This window comes from Mus caroli, unplaced genomic scaffold (genome assembly GCF_978045245.1).
Source record: "Mus caroli unplaced genomic scaffold, Mus_caroli_1 scaffold_6, whole genome shotgun sequence".
Taxonomy (NCBI): Eukaryota; Metazoa; Chordata; class Mammalia; order Rodentia; family Muridae; genus Mus; species Mus caroli.
The window spans coordinates 40,176,720-40,200,108 of NW_028227261.1; the positions used below are offsets into that span (position 1 = coordinate 40,176,720).

Below are 23,389 nucleotides of genomic sequence, written 5' to 3' on the forward strand. Positions count from 1 at the left end.
TATCCTGTACCAGACAGTGTAGATAATAAATAATAAACAGGGCCAGACTATCAAAAGTTACACACACACACACACACACACACACACACAGAGGAAGGGAGGGAGGGAGAGAGAGAGAGAGAGAGAGAGAGAGAGAGAGAGAGAGCAATGTTTGTCTTGTACATCCCTAAAACAGATATCTATTTCGAAAAACCTATTCCGTGGCAAAAAAAAAAAAAAAAAGATATGACCATCTAATAACTCACATGTGACTGTGTAGAGGCATCCCACCCACCCAGGAAGATCTAAACAGCAGATCTTCCCTGGCATTGAAACACTACCTGACAGCTCTCATAGAAATGCCTCTGCTGCAGTTTCTAGTCTTTTGCCCCCGCTGTGTGTAGCACAGTTCCTTCTCAAAAGCAGGAATATGCTTGGCAAGGCCAGTGATGGCTGGAAGCCAGGGCCTCGGGGGAGCTACTGCTTCAGATCCTGAGAACCCAACTCTTCCCACCGAACGGGACTTTAGTTATCAGTCCAAAGGCTGCGGGGAGCTTAGTATGTAATGTTTTTGAGATACCCTGTGTTCCCCTTAATCAACATTGTTTGATTAGCTTTCCCCTGATTTAGTTCCATTGTATGACACTTGCTGCTGTGTTCCATTTCTCCCTGGGAAATAATATATAAGATGCTGTACTCCTTTTTTTTTTTTTTAAAATATTTTTTTAATTAGGTATTTTCCTCATTTACATTTCCAATGCTATCCCAAAAGTCCCCCATACACTCCCCCCTGGATTTTTTTGTTTGTTTGTTTTTGTTTTTGTTTTTTTTGAGACAGGGTTTCTCTGTGTAGCCCTGGCTCTCTTGAAACTCATTTTGTAGACTGGCTGTCCTTAAACTCAGAAATGTGCCTGCTTCTGCCTCCGGAGTGCTGGGATCAAAGGTGTGTGCCACCAACTGCCCCACATAAGTATTTTTAGGAGGGGTGTGTGTGGAGAGGGCTGTGAAGTGGCCCAACAGGTAAAGTGTTCGCTGCACAAGCCTGATGACCTGAGTTTAATTCCCAGAACCCACAAAGGTAGAAGGAGAGAACCTGGGGCTGACAGAGGCCAGAAGCAGGCATCAGATCTCTGGAAACTGAAGTCTCAGATGACTCCAAACTGCCACGTATACACTAGAAATCGAATCCAGGTCCTCTGGAAGAGCATTTTAACTATGATGCTCTCTCTCTTATGTTCTAAAAGCTGAATTCCTGTATGGTCTTGCTGAATTCCTCTGGTACACTAAATCCTGATGTACCTGGAAATGCATACTGTCACAATAACACGGAATGGTGAGCCAGACACAGCTGAGCAGTAATTGTATACAAGACCACTTCTTTAAAGTTCACGACTGATTGTTTTGAGAAACATTTCCATCTTGAGTTCCCATGAAAACAGAACTTTCCATCTCAGAAGGGGTCTCCCCTGAAGGAGCAGGGTCCTCCACTTCCGAGTGCTCCACCTTCTCCTGCTCCTGTGTCTGCTCCGCACTGCCTTTCATCTCACTCTCTTGGTTTTCCAGCTCCACAGGTTTATCAGAGGCCGGCCCTGCAGCCTCATCTTCATGTTCATGGAGAAAGCTGCAAATCATGTTGGGTCTATAGAAGAAATCATTATCCTTCATTTGCAGCCATTCTATACCATCTATGTTTTCTTCTCCTTCCTTCTTTTCTGTCAGAATCGTCCTTGTCATGCTCAGCTTCTTCATCGTGTGGCACTTGTACTTCAGCACCGTCTTATCAGTCCCCTCTGGATCCACCCATTCAACACCTTCTTCAAATATAACACAGGGACCAAGCGTATCTTCATACTCCCCAGCAAACATGTAGTTGTCCACTTGCATGATGGGCCTTTCCGTGTCAATTCCCAATATCTTGCATTTATTTTCACATTTGGAGAGAAAGTCTGAATCAATGATTCCTGACAATTCTACAAGAACAAACTGCTTCTCCTCTAGCTCCTCTTCCTCCTCCTCCTCTTCCTCGTCCTCCCAAATGGGATCCACTGCCACCGCCATAGCGCTCAGAGACTCCATCACTGGCCTGATGCTGTACTTCTTAACAGACATGGTTTGTGAAAACCCTCCCCATCTCAAACTTTACCTTTCTGCTTATCTTCTGATCTCCCGGTCCTCTCTCTCAGGACCCTGTCACTGAAGAATGACCTGCAGGTCTAGGTCATTTCTCACCTCCTTAAGCTCCTGCCTGCATGTGGTATACAGAAATATACTTGGGCGCTCACACATACAAATAAAAATAAATTTTTGTTATTGTTTTTTTTTTTTTTTTTGGTTTTTCGAGACAGGGTTTCTCTGTATAGCTCTGGCTGTCCTGGAACTCACTTTGTAGACCAGGCTGGCCTCAAACTCAGAAATCCGCCTGCCTCTGCCTCCCGAGTGCTGGGATTAAAGGCGTGCGCCACCACGCCCGGCTTGTTATTGTTTTTTGAGACAGGGTTGCACTCTGTAGAACAGGCTGGCCTTGAATTTGGAGATCTGCTTGCCTCTGTCTCCTGATTGCTAGGATTAATGGCATGTATCACCACCACCTGGTAATAAAATAATTTTTTAAAAAGAAAAGAGCTGAGTGCACGTCTTTAATTTTAGCATTTGGGAGTCAGAGCCAGACAGATTACTATGATTTGGAGGCCAACCTGATCTACGTAGTGAGTTCCAGGACAGCCAGAGTAGTGAGACTGTTGAAGGCTGGTCCCCAGGTTGAAGCCTGTTCCCTAGCTTAAAGTCACCTCTAGCTTGGCTGTAATTCTTTTGTTTCATGTCTGTTGGCCATTCCATATTGCTGACACAAAACATATTGCAGTTTGATTGTAAACACACACACACACAATTTGGCTCAGAGTGAGATCAAATTGACCATATATTCTGAGGATGGAGATGATGATTATGATTGGAAATTTCCCAAATGCAGCCTTCACTCAGCCAAGCAAGATATAAGAGGGCAGCTGGAACTGTTATGTTCAAACTACTAAAAAAAAAAAAACTTGGAGAGGGGCCGACCACTCTATAGCCCTCCTTCACCCACTTTGGAGCCCATTGTGGTTTTTTCCTTTATAAGCTATCCCTGGGACACACACACACACACACACATACACACACCACCTTTATGTGGGTGCTCATGGTGGTTAGAAGAGAGTATTAAATCTCTTGGAGCTGGGGTTACAGGTGGTTGAGAACCTCCTGACATGAATGCTGGTACTGAACTTGGGTTCTCTGAAAAAGCGGCACCCCTTCTCTCCAGCTTCAAATGTTTTCCTTTTAGATAGGGGATCATAAATCTCAGGCTGGCCTCAAAGTCAATGTATAGGAGGCAAGAAAAATGGAATCTTCTGATCCTCCTTGATTTCACCTCCCAAGTGCTGGGATAACGACTCAATTTTATGCCGTGCTGGGATTTTGAACCCAGAACTTTATGTTAAGCAAGCACTGTATTAATTTTGCTATACCCCCCAGCTCATATTTATGAAGTCTTTTGCACAGGGCTAAAGTGCAAGGTACTGAGTGAAAGATCAGTAACTTTCTAAAATGGGGTTTGCAGAGGCAAGATTTTCTGTATTTTTTTGGTCAAACTTTGTATCAGGCCCGCTCGGGGATTCCGACATATTCACTTTAGAGAAAGAAAGACAGGTGGCCAGAAGGACCCCCTGGTATCATAGAGGATCTCCTCAGAAAGTATAAGTATCTATGCCTAGAGAGGTGCCTGCGCGGTGCACTGTGGGCCGGTTGTGGGCGCGGCCAACCACCCAAGACTGTCCACGTAGCTTGTGCGCATGCACAGTTTCGGGACCCCGGCCCTTCCAGACGTTCTTGGTGGAGTGAGAGGTTCCCAGGGGAGGAATGTGCAAAGTCCCAGCTTTGGCTTCTACTCCCTCTTCTACTTCGCAGGACAGCGGGGGTCTCCTCCGTCCTGCGCGTAGTTCTGGGAGCCGGGCCCTCGCTCCTCCCTGGGGTGGGGCTGCCGCTTCTCCGCCGGACTTAAGCCGGGGCCTGTTGCCTCAGTACTGGAGTGCAGAGCTGAATTCGGGCCACTTTGTCTTCTCCACAGCCTGTGCTCACTGCCAAGGTGAGTTCTTCCTGCTGCTGACCGGTCTTTTTCTCCTGAGTTAAAGGCGAGGGTCCTTCAGTACCACAGGTCAGGGCCGGGATTGAGCGAATGGCGCCAGCACGTCGAGGGATGCGATTTAGTTTCGCGTTTGAGCACTTCCTCCTATTCTGTTCTTAGATAACGTGTTTCTGGACCTCGGTTTCCTCAGAGTTGGAATGAGCAGGAAAGTCATTAGTGCTGTAGGGAGGACTGGGATAAACCTTTGAATGTGTCTGGTGCCTATCTCATGCTTTTGCCATCTCTTTGTTTGGTCATCTGCACGAAATTTCTAGACTCTCTGCCTTTCCTAATGGCGGTACAGGGATATTCTTAGGAAGTGGCGGAAGTGAGGAGAGATTAGCTTGCTCAAGCCTCTGCCTTAGGTTTGAGAAAAATTGAACATATCCTGTCGCCACGGAGCCTTTTAAAGTGAAAATACTTGAATCTTCACATCACCGAGCCTACCATTAATGGACTCTACGGTTTAGACTTTTCGGAGGACCGCAGGACCTGCTCAGCTTCTGATCAGGCCTGTTACTTTTCCCAGGTTCTACTTCAGCAGCGATACAGGTTTAATTCCAGTATGATCCTTTCCTGTCCGGCGGAATTGGTTATTTATAGGTAGTTTTTGAGACAGAGTCTCTTTTAAGAATTTTTGCAAAAAATTAACGTTTTGTCTGCTATGTAAGTATGTGTACCTTGTGGGTGCCTGGTGCCCATGGAGGTCAGAAGAAAGCGACATATTCCCTGGAACTAGAGTTATAGATGGTTGTGAATCTCCATGTGGGTTCTGTGAATCGAACCCAGATACTCTGCAAGAGAAATGAGAGTTAAACAGCAGAGCCATCTCTCTAACCACTGAGACCAGGTCTCTTGTAGCTTAGCCTTGCCTTGAACTTGTGTTATGTAGGGTTACCCTGAATCCTCCGATCTTCCTGCCTCCACCTTCTGAGTGCTGGAATTATAGGAGTTTGTCACTATCCTAGGTTTTATGAATTGCTAGGAGTCAAACCCCGCCCCGGACAGGCCCTTTACCAACTGAACTACACCTCCAGCCCAGAATCTTTTTTATTTTATTTATTTATTTATTTATTTATTTATTTTAGTACTTGCTCAAAGTTAGTAAAATATTACCAGGTGTAGGTCAGAGGTAGAATTGGCCTATGTAAGGCCTTGGGATCATCCCCCAGCCTCCTGACACACATAGATACATGACTTTTTCTTTGGTTTTCCAAGATGGATTGACTTTCTCAGTGACTTCCTCAGATGCTTCTCCAGCAAGCTAAGCTGTCCAGCTAGCATGGCATGGTATCTCCTGCCTATAAAACCAATATTTGGAAGGGAGAGGCAGGGAGATCATGAATTCAATTCCATTCTTGGCTACAGACATTCAAGACCATCCTGGGCTACATGAGACCATATCTGGGAAAAAACCCAAACCAAATCAAAAAGAAAAGCCCCATGGAGGCTGGAGAGATGGCTCCTCGGTTAAGAGCACTGACTGCTCTTCCAAAGGTCCCGAGTTCAAATCCCAGCAACCACATGGTGGCTCACAATCATCTGTAATGAGATCTGACACCCTCTTCTGGTGTGTCTGAAGACAACTACAGTGTACTTACATATAATAAATAAATCAAAAAAGAATAAAAAGAAAAGCCCCAGTATTCTATGTCTCTCCTCCATTAACTTCTGTGTGCATGGTAAAGGGTTCAGATGAATGACCCTGGCTTGGGGGGGAAACTTTTTTTTTTTTTTTTCTCGAGACAGGGTTTCTCTGTGTAGCCCTGACTGTCCTGGAACTCACTTTGTAGACCAGGCTGGCCTCGAACTCAGAAATCTACCTGCCTCTGCCTCCCAAGTGGGGGAAACCTTATGGACAAAAAGATGCAGTGAGATATACAGTGTTTATCAGTACAAACACACACACACACACAATCATGTGAGAAAGTGATTAGAAGTTTCAGGGAGGAACCAGAATTTCCATGTACTAGCTCAATGGTAAGTAACAATTAGCTAGGCAAGTGTGAAGTTGGGGAAAGAAAATGTGCCGAGACCTGGAATCAGGTGGTGCTTGCTTCTCAATCTGAAAAGATGAGACGGCGAAATGAGAAATGTGGGACCTAGGTTTTAAAGAGTCTGGACTTTAACCTGGAGAGAATTACTGAACAGTTTAAGTCCAAATTAAAAATATTTCCTGGTTTAGTCAAGGGATGGTAGAGGTTGCAACTAGGGCAGGAACAGTGAAGGCTTATGTAAATTACTGGGAAAGATTTACATCACAACATTTGGAAGTAAAGGTATGTATGTATTTGGGGGGGGGGGTTGTTTTTTTGTTTTTTGAGACAGGGTTTCTATAGTACTGGCTGTCCTGGAACTTGCTCTGTAGATCAGACTGGCCTTGAATTCACAGAGATCTGCCTGTCTCTGCCTTCCAAGTGCTGAGATTAAAGGCAGGCACCAGGACCCAGCTTATATAATTTTTTATATTTACTTTCTGTATTTTTGAGAAGGGCTTTCGTATGTAATGTGGTCTTACCTTGAACGTGTAGGGATCATCTTGCACTTGGCTTCAGAGTTCGAGGCCAGCCTGGTCTACAAAGTGAGAGCCAGAGCTATATAGAGAAACCCTGTCTCAAAAAACTCACCCCCCACCCCCCAAAAATGTATTGATTTAGTTTATCTGTGTGAGAACACTGTAGCACACATACCATAAGAAGGCATCAGATCCCATTACAGATGGTTGTGAGCTACCATGTGGTTGTTGGGAATTGAACCCAGGACCTCTGGAAGAGGAGTCAGTGCTCTCAACCACTGAGCCATTTCTCTAGCCCCCAATTTAGGATGATTTTTTAAGCAGGGTTCTTAGAAGTGCAGGAGAAGATAAAAACCTCCTAAGATGAGTTTTATTTATTTATTTATTTTTGGGTTTTGGAGACAGGGTTTCTCTGTGTAGCCCTGGCTGTCCTGGAACTCACTCTGTAGACCAGGCTGACTTCGAACTCAGAAATCCACCTGCCTCTGCCTCTGCCTCCCAAATGCTGGGATCAAAGGCATGCGCCACTGCTGCCCGGCGAGTTTTATTTTTAAGAATTTTTTTTGTTACTACTGTATGAATGGGTGTAGAGGTCAGAGCATAACTTCAGGCTTTTCCCCTTTTTTCAGGGGGTGTGGGTTCAAGACAGGATTTCTCTGTGTAGGCCTGGCTGTCCTAGAACTCCCCGTGTAGATAAGGCTAGCCTCAAACTCAAGAGATCCATCTGCCCCTGCCTCCCAAGTGCTTGAATTAAAGTTGTGTACCACCACTGCCTGGCTCTGTCTGGTTTGTTTTAATGTTTGCCATCTGAGGCTTTGGCTCTCTGGTGAAGTGAGTATACAGAAAGCAGAGCATGAAGAGCGGACTCTTGAAGTGGTGGAGCTGAGATTCAAATGAAGTTTGTGTAATTCTAGATCCTAAATGATGCTGCACTCTGCTGATGGATCTGATGAGATAGTTTTAGTCTCTCAAAATACCTGTGGATCATGCTAGCAAAAAGCCCCAGAAGACTTAAACATGTGAAACTGTGTAGGAAAAGTCAGAGTTTATTTTAGATGGTTACTGAAAACACAAACTTGACCAAAGGAAAGACAAGAGGACTGGGAAGAAAGTCAAAAGGTTGGTGGGAGGCAGCGGGGAGGGGGGTCCTCAAAGTCAGGACACCCTTCTGTAAGTATTATGTTCTTTGTGTCTCGTTAGCAACTTTGCTAGCTGTACAGGAAAGCTGGTGCTTAAAGCAGACTAGCAGAGGATTACTTTCTGTCCTGTTGGAAGTCTGTCTTCTGCTGTGCCCTTCCATCCCCTTCCCAGAAGTTTTCTACAGATCTTTGTTCTTCCTGCCTTTTGTCCCACTCCTCTGGTTTTCAATTTCACCTGCAAAAGGAATGAAGAAGCAAGATTAAGGTTCCCCATGTTCCCTGTAAGCTAGGCCTTTGTGCAGTCTCCACCCTTGTAACTTCAGAGCCTTCTCAAGTGCTGGGAGAAGTAAACAGGTTATTGTTTGAGATCAGGCCCAGGAACCTAGCCATAGAACTGCTTGCTTGATCCCTAGGAAGTGCATGGTTACAAAGACCATGGTCTCAGAGGTTTCTTTGAGCAGAAAGAATTGCTTGTATGCTAAGCAATACAATTCTTTCTGGCAGAAATACTAGGAAAGACAGTCTTGGTGTGTTTGTTTATTCATGACTTACATTATTACCTGCCCTCCCATAATCTTTTAAAACTTGGAAACAAAGTTCATCTTTATGAAGATGTTAATGGCAGTTAGATCAGCACCAGGAGAATATTTATGGTACTGATAAGATCGTGAGAAAGGTTATTTCTACTTGATTGGCTCTTGGAGCAAATATTCTCTCTTCTCTTTTTGATAACTGTTCAGTCTCCTCCCCACTTGTTAGGTATGGAACCTAGCTAGGGTCCCAAACATTCTGGTCAGCATCCTGTCACTGAGCTATGGTTAGTTCCAAAGATGGGAGGTGAAAGACCACTGAGTCAAATCACCATGGCCAAATTAATGAAAGCAAACTTTTATTCCTGTGCACAGGCTGCCTCCCTCTAAGGTTCAGAAGGTCAGCATTGGATGTGGGGAAGAGTGGGGCTTCCAAATGGGGGACTTAGCAGGGAAGCCGGCAAAGTTAAGGCAGTAGAACATAACAAGGTGGTCTTCGTAAGGTAGTCGTAACAGCCTCCTGAAACAAAGGCACACTTGCACTGTGGTCAAACAGTCTTACACTTTGCTGCCTATATTTTCTCATCTGAGAAATGGTAAGTGCTACACTTCGCTTGAAGAAGCCCACTCAAGCCTCTGATCTGAGCCAGTCAGCCGTGTGAGAGGGCTTCAGAGAGTCTCTGTTAAAGCTTCAGTTTCTGGTGTAGACATGTTCCTGCTGAAGACCTTAACTTCATCTTCAGAGAAGTCATCCTTTTCTGGGCCTGTGGTTAGGAAATCTTTCTGTCATAATGACCCTTGTCTTTTTTTTATTTTTTATATTTTTGGTATTTTCAAGACAGGGTTTCTCAGTTCAAGACATCCTCAGTATCTTGGCTGTCCTGGAACTCACTCTCTAGACCAGGCTGGCCTAGATCTCAGAAATCCCACCCGCCTCTGCCTCCCGAGTGCTGGGATTAAAGGCATGCGCCACCACGCCCGGCTGGTTTTTAATTTCTTGAGACAAGCTGGCTAAGTACTTTTGATCCTCTTACCTTAGCTTCCCGAGCGAGTGCTGGCATTACAGGCTATCTCTATGCTAGGTTTGTAGTATGCGTGTGTTGCTAGGGATGGCGTCCTAAGTCTTGTACATGCTAGACAAGTGCTGTGCCACAGCTACTCTCACCCTCAGAAACTGGAGCTTTGAACACTGACCTTTCTTTTAGCCTTGTGTGAAGGCCAGTCTGGTTAGCGTTTGTTCAGGAGCTCCTGGGTTTGCTTGAGTTCACGTACCTTGTCTACAGAGACAGACACACAGGCACTGATATGAGGGGTTTGTTCCCATGTCTGCCACTGCTCCTGTCTCCACCCTTTCCTGAAGTATGCTTTACAAAGGTGAATAGCTAAGGCTCGGAGCAGTGCTAACCTCCTCACCATTTGTTTCCTGTCTGTGTCTTAGGGGACAATGACGGCCTCCAGTGTCCTCCTGCACACTGGACAGAAGATGCCTCTGATTGGTCTGGGGACATGGAAGAGTGAGCCTGGTCAGGTGAGGGATTGGGAAAAGGAGGGGAGACTTCTTGCCAGGGAGAAGGGGGAATTTGCAAGATGGGTCCTGTGTTTTTCCAACAATAAGCTGCATTATTGTTCCTGGTGAGGATGAAGATAGTGGAGAGATGAGGGAGGGAGGAAGGGACAACATGAGCCCTTAGTTTTCCCAGCTCAGGAGGGACTCAGCGCCCTGTAGAGCAGAGTGTTATGGTGGTGTTGGAGCCTCTGTTTCCAGGCCTGAGCTGAGTTTCAGTATATCACTTACCTCTCCATACTGTGGTCACATCTCCTGCACAGCAGGCTTATTGAGACCTGGGCCTTTCCCAAGTGCATATTTTGGAGTTAGGAACATAGTTCAGAACTTGAGAAGTTACTGGTATAACTGTATAGACAAGAATTAGGAATAAGGTTTTAATTGAACTTTTTTAAAATTTTATTTATTTATTTTATATATGTGATGAGTACATTGTAACTGTCTTCAGACACACCAGAAGAGGGCATTGGATCTCATTACAGATGGTTGCTGGGAATTGAACTCAGGACCTCTGGAAGAGCAGTCAGTGCTCTTAACCTCTGAGCCATTTCTCCAGCCCCCAAACTTTTTTTTTTTTTTTAAAGATTTGTTTATTTATTATTATAAGTAAGTACACTGTAGCTGTCAGATGAACCAGATGAGGGCATCAGCTCTCATAACAGGTGGTTGTGGGCCACCATGTGTTTGCTTGGATTTGAACTCCGGACCTTTGGAAGAACAGTCAGTGTTCTTACCCGCTGAGCCATCTCACCAGCCCCTTAATTGAACTTTTAAATTAAATTGTTTGGCAGTTTCATCCATGGGAGGAGTACATACTGACCACCAGTATCCCCTCTTTTCTTTTTTTTTTCCCAGACAAGATCTTTCTATGTAGCCTGAGCTGATCTGGAACTCAGCAAAGGCAATAGTTGAGCTTCCAAAGTTCTGGTATTACTATGCCTGACATCTTTTTCTTTTTTTCTGAAGATTTAATTTGATTTTTGTTTTTTTTGTTTTTTGTTTTTTTTTTTTTTTTTGGTTTTTGGTTTTTGGTTTTTCGAGACAGGGTTTCCCTGTGTAGCCCTGGCTGTCCTGGAACTCACTTTGTAGACCAGGCTGGCCTCGAACTCAGAAATCCGCCTGCCTCTGCCTCCCGAGTGCTGGGATTAAAGGCGTGCTTCACCACGCCCGGCTTAATTTGATTTTTATTTGTGTGTGTGAGTGAGGTGTGTGTGTGTGTGTGTGTGTGTGTGTGTGTGTGTATACATAAGTGAGAGTGCGAGCTTATGGAGGCCAGAGAAAGGCATCAGGTTCCCCGCAGCTGCACTTACGTGTAGTTGGGTGCCATCTGTTGTCAGTTCTGGGAACTGAACTCTTGTCAACAAGCACTCTTACATCTCTATAGCCCCAATACCAGGTGAGGATTTTAGATTTTTTTAAAATGAGATTCAGAATGGAGGTGATTTTATTCTTGTTCTTTGAGATTTTTCATCCTATATTGCTCAGGCTGGCTTAAAGCGCAGCCTTTCTTTAGCCTTTCAAGGACTGGGGTTACAGGCATGTTTCACGATGCCCAGCTGATTGTACTCTTATATAGCCATTTAATAGGTAATCAGTCATTTAAGAATACCAAAGCTTGGGCTGGTAAGATGGCTCAGTGGGTAAGAGCACCCGATTGCTCTTCCGAAGGTCCAGAGTTCAAATCCCAGCAACCACTTGGTGGCTCACAACCATCCGTAACGAGATCTGACGCCCTCTTCTGGAGTGTCTGAAGACAGCTACAGTGTACTTACATATAATAAATAAATCTTTAAAAAAAAAAAAGAATACCAAAGCTCGGTCAGGCAGTGGAAGCTCAGCCGGGCCTTTAATCCCAGCACTCAGGAGACAGAGGCAGGGGCAGACAGATTTCTAAGTTCGAGGCCAGCCTGGTCTACAGAGTGAGTTCCAGGGCTACACAGAGAAACAGTGTCTCAAAAAAACCAAAAAAAAAAAAAAAAAAAGAAGAAGAAGAATACCAAAGCTCTTTGGCTCATGCCTGTTCTCTCAGCACTTGGGAGTGCTGGGTGCTATGGACCCTGGGCTGCCTACTGAGTTCCAAGACAACTTGGGGGTACCAAATGTGAACCTGTCTCAAAAAGCTCCCCAAAATGAAAATAAAGTAAAAGTCTTACCAGAGCATGGTGTTACATGCTGCTAAATCTTTGTCCTTCCCTTTTCCTTAGAAATCTGAGTTAGAGTTAATATAGGTTTAGGCCTCGGGGCTGGTGAGATGGCTCAGTGGGTAAGAGCACCCGACTGCTCTTCCAAAGGTCTGGAGTTCAAATCCCAGCAACCACATGGTGGCTCACAACCATCTGTAACGAGATCTGACGCCCTCTTCTGGTGTGTCTGAAGACAGCTACAGTGTACTTACATATAATAAATATATTTAAAAAAAAAAAAAAGGAAGTCGGGCCTCTGAGTTAAGCTACTACTATCTCTACTGTAGTTAGATGATACTGCCTTGTTTTTTGCATTCCTCACCAGTTCCCGAGACCGTGGAGTATAGTCAGGGTCTGTCTCTATGTTGTAGGCAGGCACACAGCCTAGGGAGAAGGAACTGGGTTAAGGAAGGGAGCTCTCTATGAGGGTTATGGAGGAGGCAGGAGCCTAGGGAGTGGGTAAGAAAAGTCTTATCTGTTTAGTAAGAGCTGAACTCAGAAGTTAGTTGGTTGGTTGAGAAAAGGTCTCACATCACCCAGTTAGGCCTTGAGTTTCCCGTGTAGCTGAGAATGGCCTTGAATTTATGATCTTCCCACCTCTGCTGGAGTTGTGGGATTGTAGAAATACATCATCATGCCCAGGTCACTTAGGGAATAGGACTTGAGGACTTTGTGCTTGCTAGGCAAGCCTTCTACCAACTTAGGTATCTTCTTAACATTGTATGGTTGTTGTATTTGAGACAGGGCCTTGTTGAATAGCCTTAGCTGGCCTGGTACTTGTTTCACTGTGTAGCTCAAGCTACAGTTGAATTTTTGGCAATCCTCTTGCCTTGGCTTCCTGAGTGCTTAGATTAATCTGGTTTTTTGCAGATTAACTGACCTATTCTTTTCTCTGCTTCTTCTCTCCATTAAGGGACTCTAGTTCCAGTTTCTGTTCTGATCTTTTTTAGAAGACTTATTTTGGGGGTGGGGGAGCGATATTGAGGAGCTGTAGAGATGCCTCAACAGTTAAGAGAACTTGGTTTGTGTAGGTCCTGCTTTGACTCTCAGCATCCACATAGTGATTCATAGCCATCTATAACTCCAATTCCAGGAAATCTGAAGCCCTCTTCTGACTTCTGCAGATACCAGGTGTGCATGTGTATACATACATGCACTCATAAACATAAAACAATAAATGAATTTTTAAAATATTTTTTAAGAAGCCTTTTTTAGTTCCTACCCGCCATCTCTTTTACTAGCCTGGGATCCCAGAGCTTACTCCATTATGTGTGGCTCTCTGATGTGCCTCTCTGCACGGCCTTGGCCATTAGCTTAGGAATTTCCTTCCTTCCTAACTCCCTTACTCCCTCCCTCCCTTCCTTCCTTCCTTTTGGTTCTCTCATTTCTTTTAAAAAGATTTATTTAATGAGTGCTCTATCTGCATGTACACCTGCAGGCCAGAAGAGGGCATCAGATACCAGTATAGATGGTTGTGAGCCACCATGTGGTTGCTGGGAATGGAACTCTGGACCTCTGCAAGAGCAGCCTATGCTCTTAACTGCTAAGCCATTTCTCCAGACTAGAGCCTGGATTTCTGTTCCTCCTGCCTTTATCTCCTGAGTGCTGATGTATAGGCTTAAGCCAGCACAGTCTGTTTTTCTAGAGAAATTTAGGGCTTCATACATGCTAGGCAAGCATTCTACCAAGTGAGCAATACCCTAGTCTGGAATCATTATTCATCTTCTCACCTTGATTTGCATGAGTGGCCTTCATAAAATCCTTCTCCCTTACCAGTTCAGACCAGTGTAGAACTGAAATCTTTTTTTCCCTCTTCTTTTCAATGCAGGTGAAAGCAGCCATTAAACATGCCCTTAGCGTAGGCTACCGCCACATTGATTGTGCTTCTGTATATGGCAATGAAACTGAGATTGGGGAGGCTCTGAAGGAGAATGTGGGATCAGGCAAGGTAAGAATGGAGGCTGATTATTATTTAAAAACATATTTTACCTTTCTGTCCAGTAACAAATACATATTTTGAAATTAAGAAAAAAAAAGAATTGGGGCTAAAAAAAAAATGGGATATGAGAACTTAGGGCTGAAGCTGGGACTTGGTCTTAGATAAGAGAAACTGTCATCAGTTCCTAGCATGTTCAATCTTTTGACATTGTTACCTGTAAAGAATTACTTGAGAGTAACTTGGTGGCACTAAAAAGAAAACCTCTCTGAGTGGTGATGGTGCACACCTTTAATACTAGCACACAGGAGTCAGAGCTAAGCAGATCTCTGAGTTTGAGGCTAACCTGGTCTACAGAGCAAGTTCCTAGACAGCTAGAGCTGCATAGAGGAGCCCTGTCTGGACAAAAGGGCTGGAGAATATGGCTCTCGTATTGCAGAGGCCCTGGGTTCAGTTCTCAGCATACACATGGCAGGTCGTAGTTGCCTATTGCTCCAGTTCTAGGGGATCTTGACACCCTCATACAGGCCTACATCCAGGTAAAACACGAATTCACATGAAGTAAAAAAGGAAAAGTGAAGAAAAGAAAAAGAAGACCACTTAAGTAAGTTATGGTTTTGCGTTGGGTCACATTCCGAGGCACACTTTCTCAGAGGTGTTGTAGGTAAGCTTGGGTGCTCAGGACTCTTCTCACAGTGGCCTCTGCCTCTCTCACAGGCAGTCCCTCGAGAGGAGCTGTTTGTGACATCCAAGCTGTGGAATACTAAGCACCACCCTGAGGATGTAGAACCTGCCCTCCGGAAGACACTGGCTGATCTGCAACTGGAGTATTTGGACCTCTATTTGATGCACTGGCCTTATGCCTTTGAGTAAGCCATGTTCCTACAACGTGTTCTGGAAGTTGAAGGTTGGGTGTGGTGGCATTGGTAATTGATGGTATTCACAGCTGCAGAGCAGGGTGATAACACTAATGAGTGGTGGGCAAGCAGAGGTGCTGTCTTTCCGTGGGATCCTTGCCCTTCCTGCAGCCGGTGTTCAGGTCTATGACGAGAGTACCCTAGTGTTCCACACATGATGCTCTTCTTTTGAAGTAGCACCCCTAAGATTTTGGCCATGAATTTCTCAGCAGAGGAGGGTGTGAGTAGTCTTACGTAAGCACTGTGCCCTTGGCAGATGGGCAGAACCCCTACCAGCCCCCCAGAGAGAGTGACATTAAGGAAGCTATGCTAGAGGGGAGGAGATAGGGTCTGGCCTATGAACGAGGCATGATGGCACATGTCTTTAATCCTAGCACCTGAGAAACAGGCAGGTGAATTTCTGAGCTCAAAGCTAGTAGAGCTAGTTTCAGGATATCCTGGGCTTCTTAGGAAAACCCTGTTTTGAAAAACAAAAAACCAACAAAACAAAACAAAACCCAAACATAGAAAGCATGTGCTATGAATATGAAGGGATGGGCATTCCATGTGGATGAAGTGCCTGAGTTCTAAACTAGAAGGATGAGAAAGCATTGCTGTTCCTAATTCTTGTCACTTTATCCCTTGGTCTTATGATGTGGTCCACAGAGTAGCTGGATAGGCAGGCAGGACAGTGGCCTGACCTTTTGCTGACACTTGGGGATGGGATCTGTTTACTCAGGCGGGGAGACAATCCCTTTCCCAAGAATGCCGATGGAACTGTCAGATACGACTCGACTCACTATAAGGAGACCTGGAAGGCTCTGGAGGCACTGGTGGCAAAGGGGCTGGTGAAAGCCCTGGGCTTGTCCAACTTCAGCAGTCGGCAGATTGATGATATCCTCAGTGTGGCCTCTGTGCGCCCAGCTGTCTTGCAGGTGAGCACTACAAACAGACCAATGGAAAATGTGTTGTGTGTACAGAGCATGAGTAATCAAGTGGGGAATCTCCTTAATGGAGGTGGCAAGTTGTTAGAAGTGTTGTATAAAAGTGGTTTTGAAGGCCTGGAAGAGCATGGACTCACCAGTGAAAACAAGTGAGCTTTGAGGCAGCAGAGGTTAACAGTGGAGGGCTATTCCACTCAGTGTAGAAGGGGTCAGGTAATCTGGGTGTGGCCACCCTGTGCTGAAGGCTCTTCCTTGTTTTAGGTGGAATGCCATCCATACCTGGCTCAGAATGAGCTCATTGCCCACTGTCACGCACGAGGCTTGGAGGTGACTGCTTATAGCCCCTTGGGTTCCTCTGACCGTGCTTGGCGCCATCCTGATGAGCCAGTCCTGCTTGAAGAACCAGTAGTCTTGGCACTAGCTGAAAAACATGGCCGATCTCCAGCTCAGATCTTGCTCAGGTATGGAACATTCTTTTTTTTTTTTTTCTTCTTCTTCCTTTTTTGGTTTTTCTAGACAGGGTTTCTCTGTATAGCCCTGGCTGTCCTGGAACTCACTCTATAGACCAGGCTGGCCTCCAACTCAGAAATCTGCCTGCCTCTGCCTCCCGAGTGCTGGGATTAAAGGCATGTGCCACCACCACCCGGCTGGTATGGGACATTTTTGAGGAAAAGTTCTATTTGGGAGGCAGGGACTGAGGGAATTATTTATTTGAAAAAGGCCTGGGGGCCGGAGAGATGGCTCAATGGTTAAGAGCGCCAACTGCTCTTCTGAAGGTCGTGAGTTCAAATCTCAGCAACCACATGGTGGCTCACAACCATCCGTAAATGATATCTGATGCCCTCTTCTGGGGTGTCTGAAGACAGCTACAGTGTATGTAAATATAATAAGTAAATCAATCTTTAAAAAAAAAAAAAAAAAAAGGCCCAGTCGTAGTGGTGCACGCCTTTAATCCCAGCACTCAGGAGGCAGAGGCAGGAGGGTTTCTGAGTTTGAGGCTATCCTCCCTGTCTCGAAAAACAAACAAACAAACATACATACATACATACATAAATAGAGAGAAAGAAGGAAAGAAAAAGGAGGCCTGGAACCTTAACTAGATTAGGCTGGCCAGGAACTCACAGATCCACTGCCCTCTACACACACACTACGTTTTTGTTAATTTATGTATTCACTTTACTTTTTTTTAAATTGTCCAGAATAAGGCTGAGGATTTTGCTCTGTGGTCTAGAGTGAGGCTGCCATGGGTCATCTTACCTAGTCCTGTGAGGCGCATGTGGTCTAGGAACTAGGTCAAGATGCTGTTTCTCAATCCTAACACCTTTTCCTTGTAATCCCTTACCTAGATGGCAGGTTCAGCGGAAAGTGATCTGCATCCCCAAAAGCATCACTCCTTCCCGCATCCTTCAGAACATTCAGGTACTTGGACATTAGGTTCTGTCTTCTTTAGTCTGTTGAGATATATTCTGGCCTTGATTCTGCCTGCTAAGAAGCCAGTATTGGGAGACTCCAGCTACTGCTCACAGGCTGATTTTCTCCCCACCAGGTATTTGATTTCACCTTTAGCCCAGAGGAGATGAAGCAATTAGATGCTCTGAACAAAAATTGGCGGTATATTGTGCCCATGATTACGGTAAGGATGTGTAACCATTTAGTCAGGGAACAGGGAATAGGTGATGTGCTCAGGCCTACTAGAGCCCCTTCAGTAGGAGGTCTGGAGTGTGGTGGCTCAGGTCTGGCTGCAGGCTTGCTGGTTGGAGAAGGGACAGAATGTTGGTGGAACTGCTACCCAAGGTGCAGTGCTTGGTTCCTCTCTTTACTTCCTTACTCCCTGTCTTCCTCCTTTCCTTTTTTTTTTTTTTTTAAAGATGGGGTCTTACTATATTGCCTTGTCTGGCCTGAAACTCAGATCTGCCTGCTAGTGCCTCCTGCGTGCTGGGATTATCAATGTGTACCATCATGCCTGGCTCCCTTTTTATTTTTATTTTTTCTATTTTTTGGTTTTTTCGAGACAGGGTTTCTCTGTGTAGCCCCAGCTGTCCTGGAACTCACTCTGTAGACCAGGCTGGCCTTGAACTCAGAAATCCGCCTGCCTCTGCCTCCCAAGTGCTGGGATCAAAGGCATGAGCCACCACTGCCCAGCTTTTTGTTTTGTTTTGTGTTTTTTTTTGTTTTTGTTTTTTTAATATTTTTTTATTACGTATTTTCTTCAATTATATTTCCAATGCTATCCCAAAAGTCCCCCATACCCTCCCCCCAACTCCCCTACCCACCCATTCCCACTTTCCGAAGGCCCTGGCGTTCCCCTGTACTGGGGCATATAAAGTTTGCATGTCCAATGGGCCTCTCTTTCCAGTGATGGCCTACTAGGCCATCTTTTGATACATATGCAGCTAGAGTCATTGTTTTGTGTTTTAATATGGGGGCTTAACACTGTAGTTGATATTTTTGTGGAACTCACTGTGTAGCCCAGGCTGGCTTTGAAAGGCCATTCCTCACGCCTGATTTCTCTTTCTTTCCCTTGTGAGTTTATCCTTCCTTCCTTTTAGGTAGGTGTTAAACTCCACTCTCATTCTCTTGCCTCAGCCTACCAAGTTCTGGGCAACACCAAGCTCTGTTCCAATGATCTTGTTCTCTTGAAGTTGGAGAAAATTAGCATGGCTCAGGTGTAATATAACCTGAGTCTTAGTGTGCTTATTATCTTGACTTTCTCTAGTTAAATAATAGCACTCAGAAAGCATTCTTGAACTTGTTGAGGCCTGCTATATGTAAGGAAGTAACCAGATCTGGGCACGTGATTCTAGCTAGCCTGTGAAGTCTTAGGGTAGGGTTAACCATGTGAATTTGATTCTAGAGTCGCTGTACTAGAGATAGGTGAAATCCTTCAGAAGAATTGGAGGTATGTCCTGAGTCTTTGGAATGTCAGTGCTTACTAATAATGGGTTAATTTATTTTATGTTTCTTTTCAGGTGGATGGGAAGAGGGTTCCCAGAGATGCTGGACACCCTCTGTATCCCTTTAATGACCCATACTGAGACCCATAGTTTCTCAGCTTCCCTCTCAGTTCTCCTGCTAAGCATTGCCTGCTATCCCCAGAAAGAAGGAATCAATAAAGCCATTGAAGTGTATACGCTGTGTGCTTGACTTACTTGTCTGGTTAGGCATGAGACAGAAATTGTCCTCAGGGACAGCACAGACCCAGGGACTGCTGGCTGTGACTGCCAGTGTGAGAAGCTCTACATGCTTCCTTAGTGTTCTATAAGAATGCCAGAATTTTAAATTTTACAACTTCTGATTGATATACTGGTACTTAGTGAAGTTTTAAAAGCAAAACTGGATCTTTAATTTTTACCATTCCCTTGCCCTCGTCAGTGCCTAAGTTTAAGAATAGGAAGAACAGGGCTGGTGAGATGGCTCAGTGGGTAAGAGCACCCGACTGCTCTTCCGAAGGTCCAGAGTTCAAATCCCAGCAACCACATGGTGGCTCACAACCATCTGTAATGAGATCTGACTCCCTCTTCTGGTGTGTCTGAAGATAGCTACAGTGTACTTACATATAATAAATAAATAAATCTTTAAAAAAAAAAGAATAGGAAGAACAGGGCTGGTGAGATGGCTCAGTGGGTAAGAGCACCCGACTGCTCTTCTGAAGGTCCAGAGTTCAAATCCCAGCAACCACATGGTGGCTCACAACCATCTGTAACGAGATCTGACTCCCTCTTCTGGAGTCTGTGAAGACAGCTACAGTGTACTTACATGTAATAAATAAATAAATCTTTAAAAAAAAAAAAAGAATAGGAAGAACAGGGGCTGGTGAGATGGCTCAGCAGATAAGAGCACCGACTGCTCTTCCTAATGTCATGAGTTCAAATCCCAGCAACCATATGGTGGCTCACAACCATCCATAACAAGATGTGGTGCCCTTTTCTGGAGTGTCTGAAGACCATTACAGTGTACTTACATATAATAAATAAGTAAATCTTTAAAAAAAAAATGGGAAGAACAAAGCTGGGCAGTGGTGGCACATACCTTTAATCCCAGCACTCGTGGGAGAGGCAGAGGCAGGGGGATTTCTGAGCTGGAGGCCAGCCTGGTCTACAAGGTGAGTTCCAGGACAGCCAGGGCTACACAGAGAAACCCTGTCTCGAAAAAAAAAAAAAGGAAAAAAGAGAATAAGAAGAACATGTTCTTCCCCCCTCACTCCTTCCCTCCTACCCCCACCTCCAATTTTAAATGTTTAAGGATCTCAGCTTGCAGAATTATGAAAGACAGGAGTGGGGTTTTTTTCTCTTTTGGGTACAGTGAGTGTGCAGGCTATCAGGTTAGCCTGTCACCTAAAGCCTGCACCTACGATGATAAAGACCACCAGAGATCACTAATAGGAAAGATTTTGGTAACTCACAAACTCTCTCCATGTGAGGCCTCCACGTTAAAGCATTTGTCTTTACTCATTGCTAGTTATGAGCTGTGTGGATTGAGCATGGCGCTGGTCCCCGAGGATATAGTATACCTAAGATGTGCAGGTCCCTGTAGTCTACATGAGGAGACAGACTTTAAGTAATTGTATAATTAGCTTAATTATAGTTGGGAGATGTGCATCATGAGAAGCTTAATTAGTTGGGATCTTAAGGATGAATAGAGATTAATTAGTTAAAGGAGGTAAGAGTGGGAATGAACGGGATTCCAAATTGGACAGCTTGGGGGAAAGCTTTGCGATCGGAAGGTATTGGAAAAAGCAAAGGTGAGAGAAACTAAGAGTAAAGCGGTGTGAAAGGAGGCAAAGAATGATGGCAAAATGGTAGGAGCCTGGTAATAAAGGATATGACTGATAAAACGGTGCTAGACGGGCTGCGGTTGTAGCTCAGTCCGTACAGTGCTTGCCTAGCAAGTTTGAATCATGAAGTTTGGTCATCAGCATCAAATAAAGTTAGTATGTGGATGAAAACCTGCAATCCCAGCACTAGGGAAGTGGAGGCAGGAAGATCAGAAGTTCATGGTCATTTGTAACCAAGTCAAATTTGAGGCCAGCCTGAGATTCCCGAAGACATCTCCAAAATAATAATAATAATCAGGCTATCAAGATGGTCATTGAGTTTAATCCCAGCACTCGGGAGGCAGAGACAGGCGGATTTCTGAGTTCCAGGCCAGCCTGGTCTACAAAGTGAGTTCCAGGACAGCCAGGGCTACACAGAGAAACCCTGTCTCGAAAAACCAAAAAAAAAAAAAAAAAAAAAAAAAAAAGATGGTCATTGAGGGCCAGAAAGATACTTCCAACAGTTAAGAACATATATACTGCTCTTGCAGAGGTCTGGAATTTGATTCCCGGCTCCCCATATCAAGCAGCTCATAATAGCTCTAGCCTCAGTGGCTACCTATACTTACATGCACATACACACAGATGTACAATAATTAAAAATAAGATTCCAAAGGATGGCTCAGTGAGGAAAGGTGCCCCTGAGCCTTGAGCTTCAGAACTGAGACGATGGAAGGAGGAAACTCTGATCTCCACAGAGGTATCATCCGATCTCCACCCGTCCCTTGTCCGACACAAGCACATTTACACCAGGAGCCACATGCCTTTAATCCTAGTGCTCAAAGGCAGAGGCAGGTGGATCTCTGTGAGTTCAAGGCCAGTCTGGTCTGAGAAACCCTGTCTCAACCAATCCAACCAAACAAAAAACACATTTAAAACAAAATAGATTTTATTATTTATTATATGTAAGTACACTGTAACTGTCTTTAGACACTCCAGAAGAGGGGATCAGATCTCATTAAGGATGGTTGTGAGCCACCATGTGGTTCCTGGGATTTGAATTTAGGACCTTTGGAAGAGCAGTCAGGGCTCTTAACTGCTGTGCCATCTCTCCAGCCCCCAAAACCACATTTACACTAGGGTGTTTGTTTGTTTCTTTGTTTGTTTTTGTTTTTCAAGACAGGGTTTGTCTGTGTAGCACTAGCCATCCTGGATCTCTGTCGATGGGGTTGGCCTCAAACTCAGGGATCCACCTGCCTCTACTTCATAGGTGCTGGGATTAAAGTTGTATGTCACCTCTGCCTGGCCTAAGAAAGTTGAACCCAGATGTATATAAAAGGAAAGCAATATGAAGAAACAGGGAGAACACATCTCTTAGTTACTGTTGTATTGCTGTGAAGAGACACCATGACCAAAGCAACTTATAAAAGAAAGCCTGGGGGCTGGAGAGATGACTCGGCGGTTAAGAGCACTTCCAGAGGTCCTGAGTTCAATTCCCAGCAACCACATGGTGGCTCACAACCATCTGTAATGGGATCTAATGCTCACTTCTGGTGTGTCTAAGGACAGCTATAGTGTACTCATATAAATAAATAAATCTTAAAAAAAAAAGAGCCTTTGATTGGGGGCTTGCTGACAGTTTTAGAGGGTGAGTACAAGATTGGCATGTGGGAGTATGGTAGCAGACAGAGAGCTGGAGCAGGAGTAGAGAGGTTACATCTTATCTGCAAATTGGAGGCAGAGATAATGAAGCTGGGCTTGGTTTGGACTTTTAAAACTCAGCCACTTCTAGTGACACATCCTGTAAGACCATACCCCCAAATCCTTTGCAAACCTTGCCCCCACTACCACCACCTAAAAACTAAACATTTAAATATATGAGTCTTTAGGGGGCATTCTCATTCAAACATACACCATACCATCTGGATTACTCTGCTGTGCTCAAATTCCTGATGAAAATAAAAAGGTGTTAGGGCAACCTTTTTGTCTCTGTTATTCAGATGCTGACTTCTGCACCAGCAGAGACCTGAGTACAGGAGACCTTTTTATAAAGCATCACCTGTCTCAGTGTTTTGTAAACATCTCCATCATCTTGATTGGTTTAATAAAAAGCTGCCCTATATCAGCAGAAGAAGATAGGTGGGACATCCAGCTTGCCAACCAGACCCAGAGGAAGAAGTAGATGTCAGGGCTGAGGAGGGTTAGTGGGCCTCTTGGCAGAACATAGATTAGAATAAACGGGTTAATTGAAGTTACATGGGCTAGTGGGGAACAAGCCTAAGCTAAGGCCTAAAACTTTTTTTGTTTTGTTTTGTTTTGTTTTGTTTTGTGTTTTGTTTTTCAAGACAGGGTTTCTCTGTATAGCCCTGGCCGTCCTGGAACTCACTTTGTAGACCAGGCTGGTCTCGAACTCAGAAATCCGCCTGCCTCTGCCTCCCAAGTGCTGGGATTAAAGGCGTGAGCCACCACCGCCCAGCTGACCTAAAACTTTTATATTAATAAAAAGTCTTTGTGTCATTATTCGGTTCGGTGGATCCAGACAGTTCAGCAATACGGAGGGATGTATTTTGGGGACACAGTCCATTGTAGCAGGGAAGACATAGTAGCAGGTATGGTGATGAGAAATTGAGGCAGCTTGTTCACATCTGAAAGATTAGGAAGCGCTAATCAGACATTAAATGGAACTTAGTATAAACCTCAAGACCCTTCCCCAGTGTGATGCTTTGTATATTCTTGGGCCAGGGAGTGGCACCATTTGGAGGTGTAGCCTTGTTGGAATAGGTGTGACCTG

At 44.7% G+C, this 23,389-nt stretch overlaps 1 protein-coding gene and 1 pseudogene across 1 annotated transcript; one reads left to right on the forward strand and one right to left on the reverse strand.

Annotated features, from left to right (window-relative positions):
• Positions 1–1,357: 1,357 nt before the first annotated feature.
• On the reverse strand, positions 1,358–2,055 carry LOC110293656 (general transcription factor 3C polypeptide 6 pseudogene; annotated as a pseudogene).
• A 1,731-nt stretch (positions 2,056–3,786) lies between these two features.
• On the forward strand, positions 3,787–18,973 carry Akr1a1 (aldo-keto reductase family 1 member A1). The gene is made up of 9 exons (XM_021159579.3): positions 3,787–4,099; positions 9,761–9,850; positions 13,898–14,017; positions 14,723–14,874; positions 15,641–15,836; positions 16,107–16,306; positions 17,192–17,264; positions 17,392–17,478; positions 18,815–18,973. The coding sequence occupies exons 2-9, from the start codon at positions 9,767–9,769 to the stop codon at positions 18,878–18,880; spliced, it is 978 nt and encodes a 325-aa protein (XP_021015238.1). The 5' UTR covers positions 3,787–4,099; positions 9,761–9,766; the 3' UTR covers positions 18,881–18,973.
• The last annotated feature ends 4,416 nt before the right edge of the window (positions 18,974–23,389 follow it).